The following is a 25,383-nucleotide window of genomic DNA, read 5'->3' on the forward strand; positions in this document are numbered from 1 at the left end:
TCATTCCAGAAAGAGGAGCGGTTTCATGAGACACAGTGTGTGTTTAGTACTCCTTATTCCTGGAATCAAGCACATTGTGACAACAGGACTTTGTGCTGACTGAATGACACATATACATCTGCCAAATAAATTAAATGGAACAAAAGGGAAAATATTTCCCTTTGTGATGTAGTGGAGTATAAGTATAGGACAGTATAATACAAAATACTTTTAATACTTTTTTTTAATACCAAGAACTGTACTAGAGTAAATGTTCTTAGTAACTTTTCAACTCGTATGTAATGTACAGTAAGATTAACCGTGTTTTATTTATATATAAATAATAATTTGTGATGGTAAAAGCCAGAATGAAATGGAAAAATGGATCTTAAAGAAAGAGGAAGATTATTCCAATCAAAAGGAGCTTTGTATTTAAATGACCTGCTTCCCACTTCCTTGAAAACAGAGGGACAACTGAAGTGAACACATTTAAAGATCAACCATATCCCATGAAACTGTCTTCTAGATTGAGGCTGCAGCCAATTGGTGACTTCTTAAATACTGACAAAAAGAAGATCCTTAATGCCTGCATCATTTTACAATAAATATCATATCACACTTCCTTCATGCTGCCACTTGGAGCCACCAGTGCTCCATGTTTCCTGTAATGCAACTTCAAGTGACTTAACTCAGCCAAACAAAAACCTGCATTGGTTGTAAGCAAGCAATCGTTTTCATGTTTAAAGAGCTATTTTATTATGTTAAGTGCATTTACTCACATTCTGTATTCAAGCAGACTTTATAAACAGTATTATAGACAGGATGTGTGTACCTGCGCTTCATTTGTTTTTATCTTTCTTGAACCAGTAAAGGGAAAAGAGACTGCAATATTTGTTTTGTTTTTTATCTTATAATAAATGTCCAGAGGATCTTTCAAGCGAGGGGGCAGGGCTGAATACAATGAAGTAGTTTCAAAATAAAAGCCCTGGTCTGGTAAACACGGGGATGTATTAACCCTCCTATTGTCTTTGTTTCCCCCCCCTTACTTTGGTGTTCGCTGTCAAATTTGACCGGTCCTGTTTTAACTGCTGTTACATTAACACAAAAACTATTAATCATCACCAAATTTCATTTAACAACCTTTCAAACTGTAAATACACTTTCCCTAACCCTAACATGTCACCCATTGAGCATGTTTGGGATGCTCTGGATCGGCGTATACGACAGCGTGTTCCAGTTCCTGCCAATATCCAGCAACTTGGCACAGCCATTGAAGAGGAGTGGACCAACATTCCACAGGCCCCAATCAACAACCTGATCAACTCTATGCGAAGGAGATGTGTTGCACTGTGTGAGGCAAATGGTGGTCACACCAGATACTGACTGGTTTTCGGACCCCCCCGGACCCCCCCAATAAAGCAAAACTGCACGTTTCAGAGTGGCCTTTTATTGGGGCGGGCCAAGGGAGGACAGCCCCGATGTGGGGGCAGAGCCAATTCCAACAGCCTGGAAACGTCCACATGAGCAGGCTTAATCCTATCGATGGATACGGTCTCAGGTCTGCCACCTACGTCCACCACCAGGCTCTTGTCCCCGTGCAAAATCCGCAGACCGTAGCCCGGGGGACACCGCGCAGTTCAGCTTGACCCCCAAACCCTCGGCAACTGCGTTCCAGAGCTCCAAAGTAAACTGGGGTCCCCGGTCAGAGGAGAGGTCAGAAACGGTCCCAAAGCGTGCCACCCATGTGCCGATGAATGCGTGGGCCACGTCAGATGATGCCGTCGAGGTGAGGTGAACGGCCACGGGCCAGCGGGTCATCCTGTCCACCATCGCGAAGAGGTAGGTGAAACCGTGAGAGGGGGGCAGTGGACATACGAAGTCAACATTGACATGGTCAAACCTCCTCTCGGGAACCGCAGAAAGTTCAAAAGGGGCACTAGTATGTCGGTGCACTTGAGCCCGTTGACAGGCCACGCATGACTCAACCCAGGTCTTCAAGTCCTTCTTAAGCCCCTGCCACACAAACTTCTGCGACACCAACTTCACTGATGGTTTCTTGCCGGGTTTGGGAAGGTTGTTAATCGCCTCAACAAGGGGTCTGCGCCAGTTTGTAGGGACTAGCGGTCAAGGCTTTCCCGTGGAGAAGTCGCACAACAACTTTGCGCCTGAGTCACCGACCGCGACCTCCTCCAGGCGTAATCCTGATTCCGAGACATTGAGGGTCTGCACCCCGTGGTCAGAGGCCTGGTCCGTGCTAATGCGGAGGTAATTGAGGCCCAGCTGCACAGCTCCGATGACCGCTCTGGAGAAGCAGTCCCCAACCACGTTAGCCTTACGAGCTAAATGTTGGATGGCCGTGGTGTACTCGGATATGTACAAGGTCTGACGTTGCTGGCGGGCGGACCCCAGCTCGGCCACCTTGGACATGCAGAATGTGAGTGACTTGTGGTCCACGAACGCCGTAAACTCACAGCCTTCCAGCAGGAACCAGAAGTGGCGAATCGCCAACCAGAGGCCAAGGAGTCCCCTGCCGAACGCGTTGTACTTGCGCCCCGTGGGGGTTAACTCTTTGGTAAGTGACTGTCAAAAAGCTTATTTCCCGATTTGGGATATATGAAGTATCTATATATATACCTCTTTATTTTGAAAAGTAAAACCGGAAGTCTTCCTTCACTGAACGGCTAACGTCCAAGCTAACGGCTAACCCGCAGAGAAAACGTTCATTATGGATAAAACAGAAACAACAACAATATTGACTCATCGCTTCACCCACCTGTCTCTTTCACTCCACTACATGTATTTAATCCCTTTAGTTACTTCACAGATGTGGATTTAATGATGTGAAATATAATCAACTCTTAAATCGGACTTTAGTTCCACCGGGAGTAAATTCACAAGCTACCCTGCAGTATACAAAGTCATTCAAACTAGCTGCACCTTTACCAGCTTTGAGAACACTTTCATGATCAATCATTATCAAACATATCATATATATTATTCTGAAATGGACCAATCTGCACAATAACTACTTTTACTGTTTCTACTTTCACTATATTTTGATGAGAATACTTTTCTACTTTTACTTGAGTAACATTTTAAATGCAGGACTTTTACTGAAACAGAGTATTCCTACACTCTGGTACTTCTGACTGAAGTACAAGATCCGAGTACTTCTACTCTTACTCAAGTACAAGATCTGAGTACTTCTACTTCTACTCAAGTACAAGATCTGAGTACTTCTACTTTTACTCAAGTACAAGATCAGAGTACTTCTTCCACCTCTGACAGTGAGATATTTAAATACATGTACCTAAATTCAACTTAATGAGGCCTAAACAACACTATGTTCTAGATATGTGGTGCGAAAAAAACGGAACAATGCTTCTACAGTACATGTGTAATTTTATTAAGTATATCATCACCTTCACACAATTTGTATTGTACATTTCACCAGGGCTGATATCTAGGTCAGGATGTGATGAAACATCTCAGCATTCACAGCAAACTAAATCCTAAAAACCCAACTCAAACCAAGGATAACAAGGAACACAATAACAAACATATATGTGAGTAAATAAAAAATTAAATCATGCAGCTAAAGTTATATTGATGTTCAAACAGAGAATAAAATGTAATAAACTTCATTTTTAATGTTACATCAGTGTTAGATAAGATGATTTCAAATAAAAAGATACATCATTTGCATTTCCTTTCAAGACTTTGACAATAAACAAAACATTAAATAAGGGATCTAAATAAAAATATTCTCCCTGAAAAGTTAAAGTCACCAAAGCACACCTTAGTGTTTTATAGAGGAGAACATGCAAAGTGTGACCTCTGGTGGAGAATTAAAAATCTGCAACTAGCTCACAGTGAGCAGGATGAAAGGTTAAAGTTCATTTGAAGCCACGTTAAACATTAACCCAATGAGTATAAGTATTCAAATGGAATACTGCTTCAACACTATGCATGCTATAATACACAACCTTTTACCCAACAGGCTTTCTTTTAACCAACCAGTTTTTACCTTTACTGCAAATAATATAGTATATAGTAGTCTAGTGAATGCCTGAGTACTTTTCCAGCATTTTTCCTTGTCATTTTAAAATCTACAAATGTAAAGAATGTCCAGTGTATTAAATGTTTGGGTATTTCTTCAGTTGTGGAAACATTTGTTGCATTTTCCTGAAAAAACATTGCCGGAATGATGATTTGCAAAATCTTTAAACTTACTGCATAGCAAATAGACTTTCTAGCAGTCACAGGCACTACCAAAAAAAACAGTTGTCTAGTATCTGAGGATTACCCCTTTTCCTCTCAATATCTTCTTAAACTCACAACATCTCAGCAGTGTTTCCACCGGGACCATTAAGATGAAGTCCTGCGTAGAGAGGCTCAGTGAAGGTGGTCTGGACTCTGTGGAGGAGGGTCATGGTTTCCTCTGAGACGCTCCAGAATGACAGAATACCTGCACTGTGATCCAGGTAAACTCCGACCCTGGAGGACTGAGGACCTGAGACCGGAATTGGGTTTTTCTGATGTTTGAAATCATAAGACTTTTTGTAAAAACCTAATGCCCACGACTTGTCACTATCTCCAAATTTTTCATTTACAGTGTCATTGTCTTTGTATGCTACAGCCACTGCAACTCCTCCCACACCTTTCTCCACCTCCCAGTAACAACGTCCAGGCAGACTCTCCTTACTCAGGACCTGAGGATATGTGGTGAATCTGTCTGGGTGACTAGGATAACTTTCTCCTGGCGTTGAAGTTACTTTTCGGTTCCTCTCAGATAAGTACATACGTGTGTGTGCTGTGTTTGGATCCAGTGTGATTTGACGTGAGTATTTTAAGAATCCAGCTCTGGTCGTGGGCTGTGGTTGTGACAGCAATGTGTCCACATCACCCACTGTCAGATACACGTTCGTCCATTCATCTCTCAGGACGTCCAGTAGTTTATCTCTGAATTTTGACAAAGCTGCTTTCACATCTCCAAGGTATCTCAGAGGAAGGATGATGGATGAGTGTGTAGATGAGAGGTAGCTTTGAAGAAACTGGGTGTGATCCTCTGTGTGAGAGAGCAACTCCAGTGCAGCGTCTTTCTTCTTCATATCAGAGATCTCCTGCTCCAGCTTCTCCTGGAGCTCTCTGACTCGACTCACTTCTCTCTTCTGCTGGGATCTGAGCTGCTGCTTCACATCAGAGCTTCTTTTCTCCATGAGACGGATCAGCTCAGTGAACACCTTCTCACTGTCCTCCACTGCTTTATCAGCAGAGCCATTGACGGCCTCCACCTCCTGCTGAAGCAGCTTCACCTCCTTCTCTCCGTCCTGGATTCTCTGCTGGATGTTTAGTCGACTCCCCTCCAGCTCTCTCTGCCTCTCAGTCCTCTCTGCTGCAGTTGACACCGTGTCGTGTCCTTTGTGTTCGTCCACAGAGCAGAGATAACAGATAAACTGCTGATCAGTGCGGCAGAACATCTTCATCACCTCGTCGTGACGAGAGCAGATGTTCTCCTGAAGCTTCTTGGAGGGCTCCACCAGCTTGTGTTTTCCAAAGGCAGGAGATTCATGATGAGGCTGGAGGTGTTTGTCACAGTAAGAGATCAGACACTGCAGACAGGACTTACAGGCTCTCAGCTTTCTCCCAGTACAGACATCACAGGCCACATCTTCAGCTCCAGCATAGCAGTGATCAGCAGGAGCTTCTTCAAGTCCAGTCTTCTGTTTCTCCACTAAATCTGCTAACATGATGCTTTTCAGCAGGACAGGCCTCGGTGTGAAGCTCTGCCTACACTGAGGGCAGCTGTAGACTTCCTTCTCATCCTCTTTGTCCCAGTGGGTTTGAATACACTTCATACAGAAACTGTGTCCACAGGGAATAGTCGCAGGCTCCTTAAGTACATCCAGACATATCGAACAGCAAATTGCATCCTGGTCCAGCTGAGCTCCTTCTTGCGCCATTATACCTCCCATGCGAGTGACAGTCTGCTGTTGATATAGCCTGCCAGCTCACTGTCTCTACAACAGTTATGTTTCACCTACATCGAAACTGTAGTTCAGTGAAGGGGAGGGAACAAGTGATTATCTGTGAGATATGCAGAAAGAATGACAGGTTTATACGCTCAACTTCATTCCAGAAAGAGGAGCGGTTTCAAAAGATACAGGGTGTGTTTAGTACTCCTTATTCCAGGTATCAAGCACATTGTGACAACAGGACTTTGTGCTGACTGAATGACGATACACCTGCCAAATGAAATAAGTGGAACAAAAGGGAAAATATTTCCCTTTGTAATGTACAGTAGTGGAGTAGGACAGTATAATACAAAATACTTTTAATACTTATTTTTATTACCAAGAACTGTTCTACACTAAATGTTCCTACTAACTTTTCAACTCGTATGTAATGTACGGTAAAATTAACTGTTTTATTTATTGTTAAATATTATTTTTATTGAATAACTTTGATAGTAAAAGCCAGAATGACATTTAAAAAATGGATCTTAAAGAAAGAGGAAGATTATTCCAATCAAAATGAGCTTTGTATTCAAATGACCTGCCCCCCACTTCCTTGAAAAAAGAGATTGAGGCTGCAGCCAATTGGTGACTTCTTAAATACAGACAAAAAGAAGATCCTTAATGCCTGCATCATTTTACAGTAAATATCATATCACACTTCCTTCAAGCTGCCACTTGGAGCCACCAGTGCTCCATGTTTCCTGTAATGCAACTTCAAGTGATTTAACTTAGCCAAACCAAAGACTGCATTGATTGTAATCAAGCAATTATTTTTATGTTTAAAGAGCTAATTTATTATGTTAAAGGTCCCATGTCAGGCCATTTCTACTGATCTTAATTCCATTGTTGAGGTCTACTAGAAAAGATTTACATTGTTCAATGTTCCAAACTCACATTGGTTTCTCAAACAACATCTCTGTATAGTATGTGTATTCTCTCTCTGTCCTAAACGGCTTGTTGGAGCTCCTGCGTGAGGGGAATGGCCTCGGGCCAGCGGGTCATCCTGTCCACCATTGTGAAAAGGTATGGTTTCCCGCCGGGGTGGGAAACGGTTGTCAATCGCCTCAAAAACGGGTCTGCGCCAATTCTCAGGGACTAGCGGTCGAGCAGGGACGTGCACACATAGACTCTAGGTAGTGCTTGAGCACCTGCCCGTTTTGCCCTCGGGACAACAATGTGCTCTTTTGAAAGTTCGTTTTTTACAGTTTTTTTTTTTTTTTTTTTACAGTGTACTGTATGTGGCTCATGGTAACATCGATCAATTCTGGATTGAAAGCTTCTAATATATACAACAATGTCCCAAATGCGCGTTGTAATTTTGTCAGACCCCCACACGTGCCCCGCGGCACTCCCGTACGTGCACTGGCTGCAGCCCCTCCCTTCCCTGCTCTCAACGTGAAACGCGCAGCGCGCAGAGCAGACAGTCAGTCACTCAGTCAGACAGGCCACTGCGGGTGTGTGGTGCAGCAGCACGCAGCAACACGATTAAAAGTGCCCTAGTGACGACCAAGTAAGTAACCACCAGGTAACAAATACAACGAGTGTATTATTTAATCCCCTAAATCAGATGCCAAACTAAACTATAACTTCAATTCTTTTCTTGCATCCATCCATTTAGTCTCGTTATGCACTTTGCAATTACGACATACAAGATGTGCCTTTAATAAATCTCACACTACTAAGGCAGCCGGCGGTTCCACCAGGGGCGTCATGTCATTCCCGGGGGGGGGGGGGGGGGGGGCGGGTTTCGTCTCCCCCTAGCTTCAGATTGGACCCCCCTAAGTCATTTAGAATAATAAAAATAAATGTTAAAATAATACATTTTTTGATAATAAATCAGGCAAAAATAAGAATTAAATAACATAACCCTAACCTAACCCTAACACCGAAATAAAGTAACCAAAAACCGAAAAGAAACTAACAAAATCCGCCATTATCCAGCTAATTTTCGCGCACAATTTCGCGCGCGGGCGACCGCCACGACAACTCAGAAGGTGCGCTTTTTTTTTTCTTCTCTTGAGCACCTGCCCCTATAAATGTCTGTGGACGCCACTCCGGTCGAGGCTTGCCCGTGGAAAAGTCCCACAACAACTTTGCGCCTGAATCAACGACCGCGACCTCCTCCAGGCGTAATCCTGTGTCCGAGGCCTTGAGGGTCTGCACCCCATGGTCATAGGCCTGGTCCGTGCTCATGCAGAGGTAATCAAGGCCCAGCTGCCCAGCTCTGATGACCGCTCTGGAGAGGCAGTCCATGACCACGTTAGCTTACCAGCTAAATGTTGGATGTCCGTGGTGTACTTGGATATGTACGAGAGATTTGGCGTTGCTGGCATGCGGACCCCAGCTCGGCAGAATGTGAGTGACTTGTGGTCCACGAACGCCGTAAACTCACGGCCTTTCAGCAGGAACCGGAAGTGGCGAATCGCCAACCAGAGGCCAAGGAGTCCCCTGCCGAACGCGCTGTACTTGCGCCCCCTGGGGGTTAACTGTTTGGTAAGTGACTGTCAAAATGCTTATTTTCCAATTTGGGATATATGAAGTATCTATATATCCATCTTTATTTTGAAAAGTATAACCGTAAGTCTTCCTTCACTGCATAAATAAAAAAGCAACAACAACAATATTGACTCATCGCTTCACTCACCTGTCTCTCCGGAGCAACCACACGGTTCTTTAAACCTTCATGTCCGAGTTAAACCATAAACTCTGGAAGGACATGCGGTTAAAAGCCGACAAAAACACATTCATGTCAAATAAAAACTCACCTACGAAACATCGAGTTGGACATAAAACACCAGAAGCACTTTAAAAAGCACAACGTGTCTGATTTAAAGGACACTGAACGTTATCTGTTTTTTATTTAGGCACAGTGGTGAAAAGTAACTAAGTACATTTACTCAAGTGCTGTACTTCAGTACAATTTTGAGATACTTGTACATGTTACTCTGTACTTACTTCTACTCCACAACAATTCAGAGGTAAATGGTGTACTTTTCCTCCACTACATGTATTTAATACCTTTAGTTACTTTAAAGTCATTAAAACTAGCTGCACCTTTACCACACTGTAAAAAAGGGCTGTGAGATCCACAGTTATTTACAGTGTTTGTGAACAGTAAATTACTGTCTACTATTTTAGAGTATAATACCGTGTTTCCAACCAAAGATTACAGTACCTTAAAAATATCAGTAGTAATCACAGTAACCAACAATGTACTGTAGAAGATCACAGTAACTCACAGTGTTCTCACTTTAAAAATATGATGGTGTCCTAGAGGTCTAAGTATTGATAGCACGTGCAGGTGCCCAAGGTTCAACACCCAATAAAGACACATTTTGTCATCAGCTTCTCAGTCATTTTTTATTTTTTACATTATATCTTTGTTAAATCATCATTACCGTTAAAGCAGAATGGCATGTTGATTGTAATAGTGGTGGGGAACTGTAGGCACATGAGCATTAATGAACACCGTCATTATTAAAATATCAGAATATGTGTCAGTGTTTCCATGGCATACTTTTACTACGATTACTGCAGTTATAAACTACATCAAAACCGTAGTTCATTGCAGAAAGAATGACGGGCTTACACGCTTAACGTCATTCCAGCAAGAGGAGCGGTTTAATAAGATACAGGGTGTTTAGTACTCCTTATTCCCGGAATCAAGCACATTGTGACAACAGGACTTTGTGCTGACTGAATGACGATACCGCTGCCAAATCAATTAAGTGGAACAAAAGGGAAATTATGTCGCTTTGTAATGTAGTGGAGTATAAGTAAAGGACAGTATAATACAAAATACTTTGAATACTTTTTTTTAATACCAAGAACTGTTCTAGAGTAAATGTTCTTAACTTTTCAACTTGTATGTAATGTACGGTAAAATGAACTGTGTTTAATTTATTTATAAATAATAATTTTTGATGGTAAAAGCCAGAATGAAATACAAAAATGGATCTTAAAGAAAGAGGAAGATTATTTTAATCAAAAGGAGCTTTGTATTTAAATGACCTGCTTCCCACTTCCTTGAAAAAAGAGGGACAACTGAAGTGAACACATTTAAAGATCAACCTTATCCAATGAAACTGTCTTCTAGATTGAGGCTGAAGCCAATTGGTGACTTCTTAAATACTGACAAAAAGAAGATCCTGCATCATTTTACAGTATTTATCATATCACAGTTCATTTCATTTCATTTCAAACCTTTATTTATCCAGGTGTATCTCATTGATATCATTGATCTCTTAAAGATCAATGAAGTTCCTTCATGCTGCCACTTGGAGCCACTAGTGCTCCATGTTTCCTGTAATGCAACCTCAAGTGACTTGACTCAGCCAAACAAAAACTGCATTGGTTGAAAGCAAGCAATCGTTTTTATGTTCAAAGAGCTATTTTATTATCTTAATGCGGAAACAGGGGCGGACTGGCCATTGGGAATACCGGGAGTTTTCCCGGTGGGCCGGTACTGAAGTGGATCGGTCGGTCAAGTCACTAACACCCCCCGAGCCCCGCCCCCCCCTGCGTTTCATTTGTTCTTATCTTTCTTGAACCAGTAAAGGGAAAAGAAATTGCAATACTTTTTTAGTTTTTGACCTTATAATAAATGTCCAGAGGATCTTCCGAGCGAGGGGGCAGGGCGGAATACATGGAAGTAATTTCACAAAATCATAATAGCCTATCTGTTGAATATCTTCTCGACACAGATACACAGCAGAGTGAACACACGTCACCACAAAGATATCGATATAAATAAAGAAATTAAATTGCCTTTGGTTAAAACGTTTTCAGTCCGTGCAATGTACAACACAGTGCAATGTGTTTCCATGACGAAAACATGAGACGATACTTTTGCAAAAAAACAGTTGCAGCGTCTCATTCATGAAATACATTCACGAAATACATTCACGAAATATGGAGTTATTACGGAGCATATTGCGTGATTAGAGGTGTTTGTGGTTATAATGAAGCACCCTGATGTAGTTATTTTCAGCTCTATAATATTATACTCACCTGTTATTCACTTCACTTTCATCGTGCTGGCGTCATCCAATTTGGGCAGAGGTGTGCATGCGCACTGTGCATTGTGCACATGCGCAATAGCACTTTGCACATGCTAACAAAGTCCATTTCCATGCAGAGTATTGGACCACCAACCTTCTGACTTTTAGTCATGCATTTACCACTTAAGCCAAACACCCAGACAGATATCACTGACATTTTACTGGGTCGTGTTTCCACATATATTAGGGTCAGGGCTGAATGGGGACTTGTCAGAGGACGTGAGAAGATATTGTTAAAGACACCGTTGTTGAAACTCATCACAGGAAGTGACTGTCCTTTTTTTACATGTGTTTCATAAACACCAAAGGCTAGTGGATCTGAGGCCTGTACTACGAAGCCGGTTCAACATGACCTGGATATGTTTGAGTTAGCCGGTTGGCCTAATCCAAAACATACGCGCTCTTGCTAAACGGTCCTACGACGCGGGTTATCGAGTGGATCGCTCAAGCCAGCCGTGCCCTATCTAGTTAGGTGCGCGTTCACATGAAAGGGGTGATATTTGGAGCATTCGACCAATCACAAACATGGACAAGGGTACTGATACTCATACTTCCTGAATGAAAAGTCAACTATAATATTAGACATATGAAGAAGTTAAAGTTTAATCATCCATGATTGAAACACTTTATCCAGGATAAAAGCCACATAGCTGCACCTGCAAGATGAATACAGCTGATCTAGCCCGCTAAAAAGAGAACCAGCGGACCGGAAACCCAGAGTTGTCCCTGAAGTTAGCCCGCTAAGCGAAAATCCGGCTTTGTAGTACAGGCCTCTGGAGCCGGGTTTCCTGAACATATCCTTTAGAAAAAAACAGACTACTTAAAGGTGGGGTAGGTCATTCTGGAGAAACCAGCTCGAGGGCGCTAGAATTTGAAAATACACAGCCGGAATAAATCTGCCACTTCCTTCCAGAGCCCCTCCTCCAACACACACGAACGCGCACATGACCACCAATGAGGGCACGAGATAAGTTTGTGCACAGATGGAAGGCTGACAGGCAGGTAGGCCATCCAGTTACTTTAGCCGGGCCGGCTCAGATGATTGGTCGTGCTTTTTACAGCACCACGGCTTCCACAGATGACATTTTTTATGGATTCTTTGTCAAAGCACTTCAGATATTCATTGCTATCGGGTTGTTAAGAGCATTCCATGGAATATAACAAAAAGTGTATCTCGAGCCAGTTTCTCAGACTTACCTAGCCCACCTTTAAGCCTCTGTTTCTTTCTTTCTTAACCCAATTTCAGTTTTTCTTTTCCATTTTTTACACCACAATTACAGCCGCCTTGGTATTTCCATAAGATATGAGTAGGATTCAAAGCACCAAACTTCAGGTTCCATCCATTTACCCCTTGAGCTAAAGCCTCCTGTACAGATTTCATCAAAATCTTAATGGTTGGGTTTCTATATTAAAAGATCATAATCTGTCTATATTTTGCTTTTTGGTTAATTTTGGGAGCCAAGCAGAGTAACAAGTTACGGATATTAAGATAAGACGTTAGAGTTGTCATGGGAAGTGAAAGAAAATATTATTGCAAAGCAGACTCCTACATTTGTTGAAACTTCACTTCCTCTCCTCACACCTTTTACAATGCAGAAACTCCATTCAGACATAAAAACGGTTTGCTAAATATCTGGCTATTAGTCTTATCATTTCTGACCATAGGACCATAATGCAGCTGTGGCTGAGAGGTAGTGTGGTTGTCTTATAATTGGTAAGGGTTCCAGCCCTGCAGTCAGTATACATCATTTTAGGTAACAGCAAAAAAAATTCCATTAGTTATGAATGTTGGCGTATCCACAGAATATAAGGTGTTGGGAAAATACTGAATGTACTCTTTCAAGGACAGACGTGCACATGATAACGAAGGCCCAAGAGTATAACATTGTATTTGGCAGGATGTATGATTACCTAGAAGAGAAGCATGACACACTGTTTTAGGGATATGATAAGCTATGTGACAACGATTGCTTTGAACCATCTTGTGACTGTGTAACTCCCTCTCTTGTATATCAGCATGTGAAGGACACTATTCGGGAGATTACTACTTCCATTCTTGAGAGGATCATAAATACATGTATCCTGTTTTGAAACTCAAGGCGGTGAAGAGTGAGATTTTTCCAACATAAGGCTAGCAACCAAACAGCATTGCGTAAAAGATGAACACCGCCTTTGTGCGTATTGTGTGCGCAAAGGTAAATACACTTGAGAAAACCTCACACCGACATCGCTGGGCGTTCTCACTTTAAATATATGATGGTGGCCTAGAGGTCTAAGCATTGATTTCACGTGCAGGTTCAACACCCAATAAAGACACATTTTGTCATCAGCTTCTCAAAGTCATTTTTTATTTTATATTATATCTTTGTTAAATCATCATTACCGCTAAAACAGAATGGCATGCTGATTGTATTACTGCTGGGGAACTGTAGGCACAGGAGTATTAATGAACACCGTCATTATTAAAATATCAGAATATGTGTTAGTGTTTCCATGGCATACTTTTACTACTATTACTGCAGTTATAAACTACAATAGATCAACAACATCCCATTAAATGTCATTAAAACTGACAAGAATAAACCTGGTTAGCACATAATTACAGTTATATGATATTGGAAGGTAGTGCTAAGCCATAAAGAGTTTAAAGTACAGTACAGTCAGTCATTTGAGAGACGTGATATGATCTCCCAGTCTGTCAGGAAGGAAACCTCCAGTAAATATTTAATCAGCAATTCGGTTCGCCTTTCAAATATTCATGAAATCTAATCAACTTAATCACGGTACGATCGTTATTTCACAGCGTAATGAAACTCCCCGCCAATTCACTCAAGTGTGACCAGGGTGGCTGACTTCACGGTGTCGCTCTTAAAACAATAAAGGTAGAACACACACACACACGCATACACACACACGCACGCATGCACGCACGCACGCACACACACACAAACCCACATGCACAAACACACACACACACACACATAGAAAGAGATAGGAAGAAGGGAAAGGTGGGTGAAACTAGAGCCGCCACGTGAAATAGGAAGAGAATAAACTCATGTTTCTAATAATAATATGAAAGAGGACATATACTGCTCATTTTCAGGTTCATATTTGTATGTATGTAGCGTCTCTACTTTAAAGAGTCCTCTCCTGCTGATGCTCAGGTGTATATCAGTATGTAGTGTCTCTACTTTAAAGAGTCCTCTCCTGCTGATGTTCAGGTGTATATCAGTATGTAGCGTCTCTTCTTTAAAGAGTCCTCTCCTGCTGATGCTCAGGTGTATATCAGTGTGTAGTGTCTCTACTTTAAAGAGTCCTCTCCTGCTGATGTTCAGGTGTATATCAGTATGTAGTGTCTCTACTTTAAAGAGTCCTCTCTTGCTGATGTTCAGGTTTATATCAGTGTGTAGTGTCTCTACTTTAAAGAGTCCTCTCCTGCTGATGTTCAGGTGTATATCAGTATGTAGTGTCTCTACTTTAAAGAGTCCTCTCCTGCTGATGTTCAGATGTATATCAGTATGTAGTGTCTCTACTTTAAAGAGTCCTCTCCTGCTGATGTTCAGGTGTATATCAGTATGTGGTGTCTCTACTTTAAAGAGTCCTCTCCTGCTGATGTTCAGGTGTATTTCAGTATGTAGTGTCTCTACTTTAAAGAGTCCTTTGCTGCTGATGTTCAGGTGTATATCAGTATGTAGTGTCTCTACTTTAAAGAGTCATCTGCTGATGTTCAGGTGTATATCAGTATGTAGTGTCACTACTTTAAAGAGTCCTCTCCTGCTGATGTTCAGGTATATATCAGTATGTAGTGTCTCTACTTTAAAGAGTCCTCTCCTGCTGATGTTCAGGTATATATCAGTATGTAGTGTCTCTACTTTAAAGAGTCCTCTCCTGCTGATGTTCAGGTGTATATCAGTATGTAGTGGCTCTGCTTTAAAGAGTCCTCTCCTGCTGATGTTCAGGTGTATATCAGTATGTAGTGTCTCTACTTTAAAGAGTCCTCTCCTGCTGATGCTCAGGTGTATATCAGTATGTAGTATCTCTACTTTAAAGAGTCCTCTCCTGCTGATGTTCAGGTGTATATCAGTATGTAGTGTCTCTACTTTAAAGAGTCCTCTCCTGCTGATGTTCAGGTGTATATCAGTATGTAGTGTCTCTACTTTAAAGAGTCCTCTCCTGCTGATGTTCAGGTGTATATCAGTATGTAGTGTCTCTACTTTAAAGAGTTTATTTTTCTCATACTGCCTGTGCTGCAGAACCTCTTTTCACCCTCTGTCTGAAACCAGAGCACAGTCTGCTCTGATTGGTTAGCTAGCCGGCTCTGTAGTGACCGCTTAGAGATGTCCCGCCCCACGTACAATGTGTTGGAACGCGAGCCAATAGGAGCTCGAGTGTTGTTTTGGAATTAAACAAAGGACTCCAATGGAGGCGTTTCGAAGTGTTTTAAATAAATACAAAAGTAAATGTTTTCAAACACGAAGCAACATATTGGAAAGAAGATTGACAAGATGCATTTCTTACATTTAGTAAATTAGTTTGAATGATGTTCACTTTGTTTTGTGAAAATAATAAACTGAGACCTCTTGTCAAAACACACCAACCTATTGAATTGATAATCCCTGGATTAGACACACACACAAAATAAGATTTAGTTAAAGAAATAGAGGTATCTGTGTTTGCAAAATAACCCTTCTACTATAAACCCGGTCAAATATATTCTGCATTAAACTATAGAAGTGCCGAAACATAAAGTTATTCATTTTAATGCTTCAAACAGGAAGTCAAGGAGTGGAAAAAAAGACACAAAACCAGGCAAGAAAGTGTGGACTGAGAAAAAAGGTAAGAGACCCTGAGAAAAACATAAATATGCAAATTGTATAATATGTCCACGTGGATCAACAACACACATTCATTATTGCTGTACATGCTGCCGAGCGCCTGCAGGCTCTCACGCAGGAACACTGGGATGGATCTAATGTACACAGTAATGTTTGGCCTCAGGAAGCTGCTGTGTCCTATTTGCTGCGATGTTGAGATCATTTGGGAGACTCGGTTCATTCTGCCTGCCCTGTGGGATCGTAGCCACAGGCTGGGATACAGTATCTGTTTTTCATCTCGCAGTAATAGCTTCTCTGTTGTGTCTGCATGTTCCTAAAGTCCCTATTAATCTCACCTAAACCTGTGTGTATGTCTGCAAACACCAGGAGATGATGGATATGATTTTATCATTCCGTCACACTTTATAAATTAGATTTCAAGCTCAAATTCATCCAGTTGGCATCAAATCTAGTTGTAGGCCTATAGCTTTTTGTTTTCAGGGTTTTATGGACTTATTATATTTTAATTGTACACGGATCCAGAGACTTCAAAACAAGTTAAATTATCTTTTTTTATTTTAAACGTGGATGCTTCAACGAGTTGGCAGAGTTAGTCTGTTTCATAACTGTAAGTGTTTTATCAGTATATTTGAAATGACTAGGTTAGCTACGTTTGCTACAGCAGATCTGCAATAACATCTGGAGGAATCATGTGTTCGCTTCATTAAAATAAACCAATAACACTTACATTTTAGGTGAGTTTACAACAGCATAGACATTTATCCAACTTTAAAATCCTGAACGTCACCAAGCGCTCCGTTCCCAGCTGTGTGCGTCACTTTTTAGTGTCCCCTGGTCTCCCAGCTGTGTGTGTCACTCTTTAGTGTCCCCTGGTCTCCCAGCTGTGTGCATCACGTTTTAGTGTCCCCTGGTCTCCCAACTGTGTGCGTCACTTTTTAGTGTCCCCCGGTTTCCCAGCTGTGTGCGTCACTTTTTAATGTTTCCTGGTCTCCCAGCTGTGTGCGTCAGTTTTTAGTGTCCCCCGGTCTCCCAGCTGTGTGCGTCACTTTTTAGTGTCCCCTGGTCTGCCAGCTGTGTGCGTCACTTTTTTGTGTCCCCTGGGGTGTTTCTCAATGTCGAGGACGCTTCCTTGGTAGGACATGTCTTCCGAGTCGGGTCCTTCAGAGGCTAGGCATTAATCCTTCCTGGCATTCGGAGAACGAAGAATGGAACAGGCTAGCAAGTGTGCAGGTGTGCGTCATATGAGAGGCCCCGCCTTGGAAATTGGTCGGTGCGCAAAGCATTGTGGGGATTTTAAGACCGCCGAGGATACACATGTGCATCCTTGAAATTTCCCGCAACGAAGGATTCAGTCCTCGGTAGAATTCCAAGGATCCTGGACTTTGGAACAGTCCTTCGGCCGGATTCGATGACGTAGCATCCTTGAAATAGTGGCTCTGAAGGATCCTTCCTTGACATTGAGAAACACCCCTGGTCTCCCAGCTTTGTGAGTCACATTTATGCTATATATGTATCGTTTTTTAAACCGCAATGCGTTTTTGTTAATGGAAATGTTTTGGGCTGTTGTAACACATGTGCACCTGTCTGCCACTGTAATTATAAGTGGAGTTGTTCAAATATATTTCAGTAAGGACCAAAGTGAAGGACATTTCGACCTTTAAAACTACTCTGCTAAAAACCAAATGTACACTTTACAAATACATCCAAATCAAATCCTTCACACTACTCAAGCAACAGATTAGAATAATGCTTCAAAAAGAAAAAACAAACCAACGAAGGAGGGTTCATTTGATTCCTTCTTTCACTCCGGCACGTGATAAGACAATGTGGATAATCGTACAAAGGAGGCAGCAGTGGGGCTTTGGGGAGTCAGTGAGGTGAAATATTACAAGAAAAATGTGAATCCCAGAGGCTCAGCGGCACGCCACCTTCAGCGAGAGACAAACAAAAGGAGGTACAGCGACCCGATAATCCTCCGGAGAAGAAGGAGTCAGTCACTGGAAACCTGCAGAAACAGAGGTTCAGGAACCCGGGAAAGGCCAGAGAAGAGATTCAATGTCATGATAACAACAATCAAATGATGTTGTGAGGCAAAACAGAGGATTGATTTTGATCTTATCTTGCTTTTACTGCAGTGAGATTGTCAGTTTGAGAAAGGTGAGTGGCAGGGATTAGACAGCTGCTGTAAATTGGAAGTAAATGTGAAGAGAGGGAGATTATGCAAAATTGGTATTATGATGCAAATGAGTGAAGAGGATAGTTCAAATTAGAGCAGGAGGACTGGCATCAGTTACCCAACAACATACCTTCATTTAAGTAACATATTAGTGAAGGGCTTATACTTGTAACAGAGATTTCTTTCAGTGTACTTCTACTCGAATTAGGGATATGAATACTTCCTCTTGATATATGTCCCACAGCGGGGATATTTACATTGTTACAGCAAAGTGGACAATGCAGATAAAGGGAAATGAAAGAAGAAGACCTACATATTAAATAAGAAGCACATGTTGATGACAACAAAGGGTCTTCTTACTCCGATATATCCTTACACCTTTATTTAACGTTGTCAATGCAAGGCTTTTACCTATAATGGAGTCTTTTTCAGTTTACTTTGACTTAAATTAAGAATCTGAATACTTCTTACATATAAAAGAATCAAGGGGACATTGCAGATAAAAGCCAATCAAACGATTAAAATGTGTTTGTTAATATAAAACAATTCTGATGCAAATAAGTGAAGCAGATCGTTCAAATTAGAGCAGGTAGACTGGTCTTAAAAAAACGTATTTTTTGTCATTATCTTTGATGTTTTTTCACCAATTAAAAGCTGCATCAGATAAACTAGGCCTATGTATTATCTGCATCAGCTCGTTATTGATACTACATATTGTGCTCTCATTGTGTCCTCACAACACAAGCCTTCGTTATTATTATTCTATCAGATATTCTACTTTCCTCTGAATGATGTCATCAACATTTCCCCTAAATTCATCTTGACGTATTTGGTGTCTTTGAAAACTAGAATTTTAAAATCTGCTTCTGGCTATAAAGCACGTCTTCTCTTAATTATGACGGCATACATACAAAGGAAATACATACAGTTGTAATTCACTTAATTGTTTTGTGTATTATAATTTAGCCCTTTTTAATCTTCCATAGGAGATACAAGTGTTGCATGACTCCACAAGCGGTTTCCTGCTGCAGAAACACAGCTGTATCTCTTTCTAACCTACATTTCAGTCCTTTAATGATATAATGAATATATAATGTGTGTAAAAGAAGCATTCAGAACAGCAATTTACATTTCATCAAACTAAAGTTCCTATTTGGTGTGTATTTATTTTATTGGGCCGGTTACGTTAAATTCCTAAAAAATAAAATCTTTATTATTATTATTTTTTTTATATATCAATTTATTGACTTCATATGTTTCTAAAACTATATTTATTCTCCTTAATTTCATTTTTTTTTGACTGCAAATGTTTTTTCTTTAACTTGTTTTGTTTATCAATATATTTCTATTCTTTTTTTTGTTCCGTTTTTTAAATTAAATGTCATTCTAAAAACGAGCAAATATCACATTTTTTTTATTCGAATTCTGATATTTGTTGACATATTTCAGACTGGACCAAAGTGGCAGACAAACCATCTTAGAACAACATTACCCTCCAAACAAACAAGCCACATTACATTATATTACATTCATTGCATTTAGCTGATGCTTTGATCCAAAGCGACTTACAGTAAGTAGAGTAAACCATATAGAGATATACGGTATAAAGAGGGATAACCATAGCGGTTCAAACAAAGGACGACAAGAGAAGTGCTGACATGTTCACTTCAAACAAGCCATGTTTAAAACGGAGTGTCTTTATATAATTGACGCTGCATCACAGCTTGAACCGGAGCTTTTCGTCTCCTCATGATGTCACAGTCTGAACAGCAGGGGGGGGGGGATCACTCGCTGTAAAGGACTCTCGCTGCAGAACTGCACTCACAAGCCTCTCTGAGCATTTCTGCCTCACACAGAAGAAGAAGAAGAAGAAGAAGAAGAAGAAGAAGAAGAAGAAGAAGAAGAAGAAGAAGCAGCAGAGGACAAACTACTGGAACAGATTAAAAGAAGAAGAAGAAGCGGCAGAAGAAGCGGCAGAGGACAAACTACTGGAACAGATTAAAAGAAGAAGAAGAAGAAGAAGCGGCAGAGGACAAACTACTGGAACAGATTAAAAGAAGAAGAAGAAGAAGAAGCGGCAGAGGACAAACTACTGGAACAGATTAAAAGAAGAAGAAGGAGTCTCCGGTGCATGGGAGCAGAAACATGGAGAGGTCAGATGTGACGGGGAAGTGCAAAAGGAGGAGGAGGAGGGGCAAAGGCAAAGGTGAGTGAGAGCAGAGATGTTTGGTGATGTTCATGTGGTTTTAACTGACGTGATATCTGTACTCGTGTTAATGTGGCGTGCTTTACGCTGACTTTATTGAATGACATGGATTTAAATCCCTTATGGTCTCCTTGAAATGATCCTCAACAGGTTCCTCTTCTCTTTCATCCGTCTGAAGAGACTTCGTTTTTGTACTTGATGGCATTTTTCCTCAATTTATTATATGTGCATGCAGTACATACACTGCTTATTGATTTAGCTGGTGCTTTTGTCAAAGAAACAAAAAAGTGCAATCTACATGTCATCAAACTACAGGTCCGGTCTGTATCCCAAATAAGTTTCCCATCTTCTTATAGCATTTTTCCAGCGACTGAATTGTCTTTGAAGTGACTCTTATACATGTTTGGATGCATAGCCTATTTAATTGAGTTTAGCCCTACCCATTTTGTGATGGCAGACAGAATCCCAGAAGTCTAAAACAAAAACTATTTCTACATGAATAGTTTTTTAAATCATGAAACCTATTTTCACCAAGTATTTTTTGGCAACTGTAGCTTGTTTATAGTGACTTTATTATACTTTTGCGTTTTTTTTATGCAGAAATTACCATATTGTTGAGATAAACCAATGATTGGCTGATGAGTAAAATATATTACACTTTTTGAAACGATGTTTATGGAATATTTGGGTTTACTCGCATGTTGTGGCAGGTTACATTTATATATTTGTGGAACTCATAATCTGTTACAGACCAAATCTCTTTCATTGCAATCAAACTCCAATCGGTTAAATTCAAGTTCATTTATAAAGCACCAATTTAGAGCTGAAAGGTGTAAAATGTGCATCAGGTGTTAGCTTCCTTGGACCCCTGACTTAGAGGGTGAACAAGAAGTTATTAAAAAATGTACAGCACTGTATCCGCTTTTTGCAAATTCATGTTCCCAATCAGGATGAACTGTAATCATTTTCCGACTTTCCTCTTGGATAAATAATAAGATAATCCCATTTATCAGCCTCTGCTATGCTTTTTGTTTAGCTCTAATTAGCAACTCTTAGCTTAGCAAGACCACTAGCGCACGGTTTAGAAATGGCATCTTAACTAATATTCAAGTAGAGAAAGCATTAAGTATGGTGTATGTGGATTTTGTGTAAATGAGAAATGTCTGGATTTAATGGAAAGGGTTGATAGCATCACCTTTGTTACCGAGATCAATTACCAAACCAAACGCATTGTTGATTTTCAAATATCTTGGAAATCGTAGTGTCAGTCTTTGCTTATATCCGCTCGTATTTCACAAAAATGCTGTTCAAAAAGACCAACACAAGTAGACTGGCCCGACAGTCTGACAAACCTGAAAACACTTCAGTGCTCTCTCTATTGACTCTGTGTCATGTATGTGTATACATTTAATGTCTCTGGTAATCATAATTACATTCGTCTGGGCAACAGGTCAGCCTTTTAGGATTAATCCAGCATTGTTCTGCACATGCAAATCCTCCGTAAACACTGCAGATTACTCCTGATGGCTTTTGTATTAACTCCAACGGTTATTCAACAAGCGCTAAGCCTATTCTACTCTCATTAATGACCTATTGGCCTTTTTTTTTGCATCAGCGCTGAAGTGAAAACTGTGTCCTCTTTGAGAAATCATTACTCAATGTAGCGCCTCAAATCCCGCTATTTTAGGGCCAGAAAGCACTTAGCTAATGCTTCCTCTGCATCCGACAATGAGCTGCACTTTTAATGCCAGCTGTCCGAGCAGAAGGTGGCATCTTTCCCCCAAACGGCACACGTCTTTGTTTACAATGCAGCGCTCTGAATGCACAGCAGGAGGGAAACTCATGTGTCGTGATTATTGCAGCCCCTCTTCGTCCAACAATAATTCAGCATAGTTTGAAGTTTTCTCTGTAGCACTGTTGGTTCGTCTGCAATAAGCCTTCAACATATATAAAAGCTGTCTTTAGCCCCTTTCATTGGACAAGATACATGTTAAAGGGGCCTATGATGCTCTTTTTCAGGTGTATGTAGTGTCTCTGCTTGAAAGAGTCCTCTCCTGCTGATGTTCAGGTGTATGTCAGTATGTAGTGTCTCTACTTTAAAGAGTCCTCTCCTGCTGATGTTCAGGTGTATATCAGTATGTGGTGTCTCTACTTTAAAGAGTCCTCTCCTGCTGATGTTCAGGTGGATATCAGTATGTAGTGTCTCTACTTTAAAGAGTCCTCTCCTGCTGATGTTCAGGTGTATATCCGTATTTAGTGTCTCTACTTTAAAGAGTCCTCAACTGCTGATGTTCAGGTGCATATAAGTATGTAGTGTCTCTACTTTAAAAAATCCTGCTGATGATGTTCAGGTGTATATCTCTATGTAGTGTCTCTACTTTAAAGAGTCATCTCCTGCTGATGTTCAGGTGGATATCAGTATGTAGTGTCTCTACTTTAAAGAGTCCTTTGCTGCTGATGTTCAGGTGGATATCAGTATGTAGTGTCTCTACTTTAAAGAGTCCTCTCCTGCTGATGTTCAGGTGTATATCAGTATTTAGTGTCTCTACTTTAAAGAGTCCTCTCCTTCTGATGTTCAGATGTATATCAGTATGTAGTGTCTCTACTTTAAAGAGTCCTCTCCTGCTGATGTTCAGGTGTATATCAGTATTTAGTGTCTCTACTTTAAAGAGTCCTCTCCTGCTGATGTTCAGGTGGATATCAGTATGTAGTGTCTCTACTTTAAAGAGTCCTCTCCTGCTGATGTTCAGGTGTATATCCGTATTTAGTGTCTCTACTTTAAAGAGTCCTCAACTGCTGATGTTCAGGTGCATATCAGTATGTAGTGTCTCTACTTTAAAGAGTCCTCTCCTGCTGATGTTCAGGTGTATATCAGTATGTGGTGTCTCTACTTTAAAGAGTCCTCTCCTGCTGATGTTCAGGTGAATGTCAGTATTTAGTGTCTATACTTTAAAGAGTCCTCTCCTGCTGATGTTCAGGTGTATATCAGTATGTAGTGTCTCTGCTTTAAAGAGTCCTCTCCTGCTGATGTTCAGGTGTATGTCAATATGTAGTGTCTCTACTTTAAAGAGTCCTCTCCTGCTGATGTTCAGGTGGATATCAGTATGTAGTGTCTCTACTTTAAAGAGTCCTCTCCTGCTGATGTTCAGGTGTATATCCGTATTTAGTGTCTCTACTTTAAAGAGTCCTCAACTGCTGATGTTCAGGTGTATATCAGTATGTGGTGTCTCTACTTTAAAGAGTCCTCTCCTGCTGATGTTCAGGTGGATATCAGTATGTAGTGTCTCTACTTTAAAGAGTCTTCTCCTGCTGATGTTCAGGTGTATATCCGTATTTAGTGTCTCTACTTTAAAGAGTCCTCTCCTGCTGATGTTCAGGTGGATATCAGTATGTAGTGTCTCTACTTTAAAGAGTCCTCTCCTGCTGATGTTCAGGTGTATATCCGTATTTAGTGTCTCTACTTTAAAGAGTCCTCAACTGCTGATGTTCAGGTGCATATAAGTATGTAGTGTCTCTACTTTAAAAAGTCCTCCTGCTGATGTTCAGGTGTATATCAGTATGTAGTGTCTCTACTTTAAAGAGTCATCTCCTGCTGATGTTCAGGTGGATATCAGTATGTAGTGTCTCTACTTTTTAGAGTCCTTTGCTGCTGATGTTCAGGTGGATATCAGTATGTAGTGTCTCTACTTTAAAGAGTCCTCTCCTGCTGATGTTCAGGTGTATATCAGTATTTAGTGTCTCTACTTTAAAGAGTCCTCTCCTGCTGATGTTCAGATGTATATCAGTATGTAGTGTCTCTACTTTAAAGAGTCCTCTCCTGCTGATGTTCAGGTGGATATCAGTATGTAGTGTCTCTACTTTAAAGAGTCCTTTGCTGCTGATGTTCAGGTGGATATCAGTATGTAGTGTCTCTACTTTAAAGAGTCCTCTCCTGCTGATGTTCAGGTGTATATCAGTATTTAGTGTCTCTACTTTAAAGAGTCCTTTGCTGCTGATGTGCAGGTGTATATCAGTATGTAGTGTATCTACTTTAAAGAGTCCTCTCCTGCTGATGTTCAGGTGTATATCAGTATGTAGTGTCTCTACTTTAAAGAGTCCTCTCCTGCTGATGTTCAGGTGTATATCAGTATGTGGTGTCTCTACTTTAAAGAGTCCTCTCCTGCTGATGTTCAGGTGTATATCAGTATTTAGTGTCTATACTTTAAAGAGTCCTCTCCTTCTGATGTTCAGATGTATATCAGTATGTAGTGTCTCTACTTTAAAGAGTCCTCTCCTGCTGATGTTCAGGTGTATATCAGTATTTAGTGTCTCTACTTTAATGAGTCCTCTCCTGCTGATGTTCAGGTGTATATCAGTATGTAGTGTCTCTACTTTAAAGAGTCCTCTCCTGCTGATGTTCAGGTGTATATCAGTATGTAGTGTCTCTACTTTAAAGAGTCCTCTCCTGCTGATGTTCAGGTGTATATCAGTATTTAGTGTCTCTACTTTAAAGAGTCCTTTGCTGCTGATGTGCAGGTGTATATCAGTATGTAGTGTATCTACTTTAAAGAGTCCTCTCCTGCTGATGTTCAGGTGTATATCAGTATGTAGTGTCTCTACTTTAAAGAGTCCTCTCCTGCTGATGTTCAGGTGTATATCAGTATGTGGTGTCTCTACTTTAAAGAGTCCTCTCCTGCTGATGTTCAGGTGTATATCAGTATTTAGTGTCTATACTTTAAAGAGTCCTCTCCTGCTGATGTTCAGGTGTATATCAGTATGTAGTGTCTCTGCTTTAAAGAGTCCTCTCCTGCTGATGTTCAGGTGGATATCAGTATGTAGTGTCTCTACTTTAAAGAGTCCTTTGCTGCTGATGTTCAGGTGTATATCTGTATGTAGTGTCTCTACTTTAAAGAGTCATCTCCTGCTGATGTTCAGGTGGATATCAGTATGTAGTGTCTCTACTTTAAAGAGTCCTTTGCTGCTGATGTTCAGATGGATATCAGTATGTAGTGTCTCTACTTTAAAGAGTCCTCTCCTGCTGATGTTCAGGTGTATATCAGTATTTAGTGTCTCTACTTTAATGAGTCCTCTCCTGCTGATGTTCAGGTGTATACCAGTATGTAGTGTCTCT

The 25,383-nt window shown here is 40.8% G+C and overlaps 2 protein-coding genes across 2 annotated transcripts in view; one reads left to right on the top strand and one right to left on the bottom strand.

Moving 5' to 3' along the window:
* Positions 1-25,383, top strand: part of LOC307020638 (double-stranded RNA-specific editase B2-like) — a 198,896-nt gene that overhangs the window by 37,684 nt on the left and 135,829 nt on the right. The window contains 1 exon segment of the mRNA XM_079652148.1: positions 15,831-15,892. Coding sequence (XP_079508274.1) covers positions 15,831-15,892 — 62 coding nt within the window.
* The window catches only part of LOC307020643 (tripartite motif-containing protein 16-like), a 282,404-nt gene continuing 260,390 nt past the window's right edge, over positions 3,370-25,383 (bottom strand). Inside the window, exon 2 of the mRNA XM_079652153.1 lies at positions 3,370-5,558. Coding sequence (XP_079508279.1) covers positions 4,314-5,558 — 1,245 coding nt within the window. The 3' untranslated portion in view covers positions 3,370-4,313. The remainder of the gene's footprint in view (positions 5,559-25,383) is intronic.

This window comes from Notothenia rossii (genome assembly GCF_949606895.1).
Source record: "Notothenia rossii genome assembly, chromosome: 9".
Classification (NCBI taxonomy): domain Eukaryota; kingdom Metazoa; phylum Chordata; class Actinopteri; order Perciformes; family Nototheniidae; genus Notothenia; species Notothenia rossii.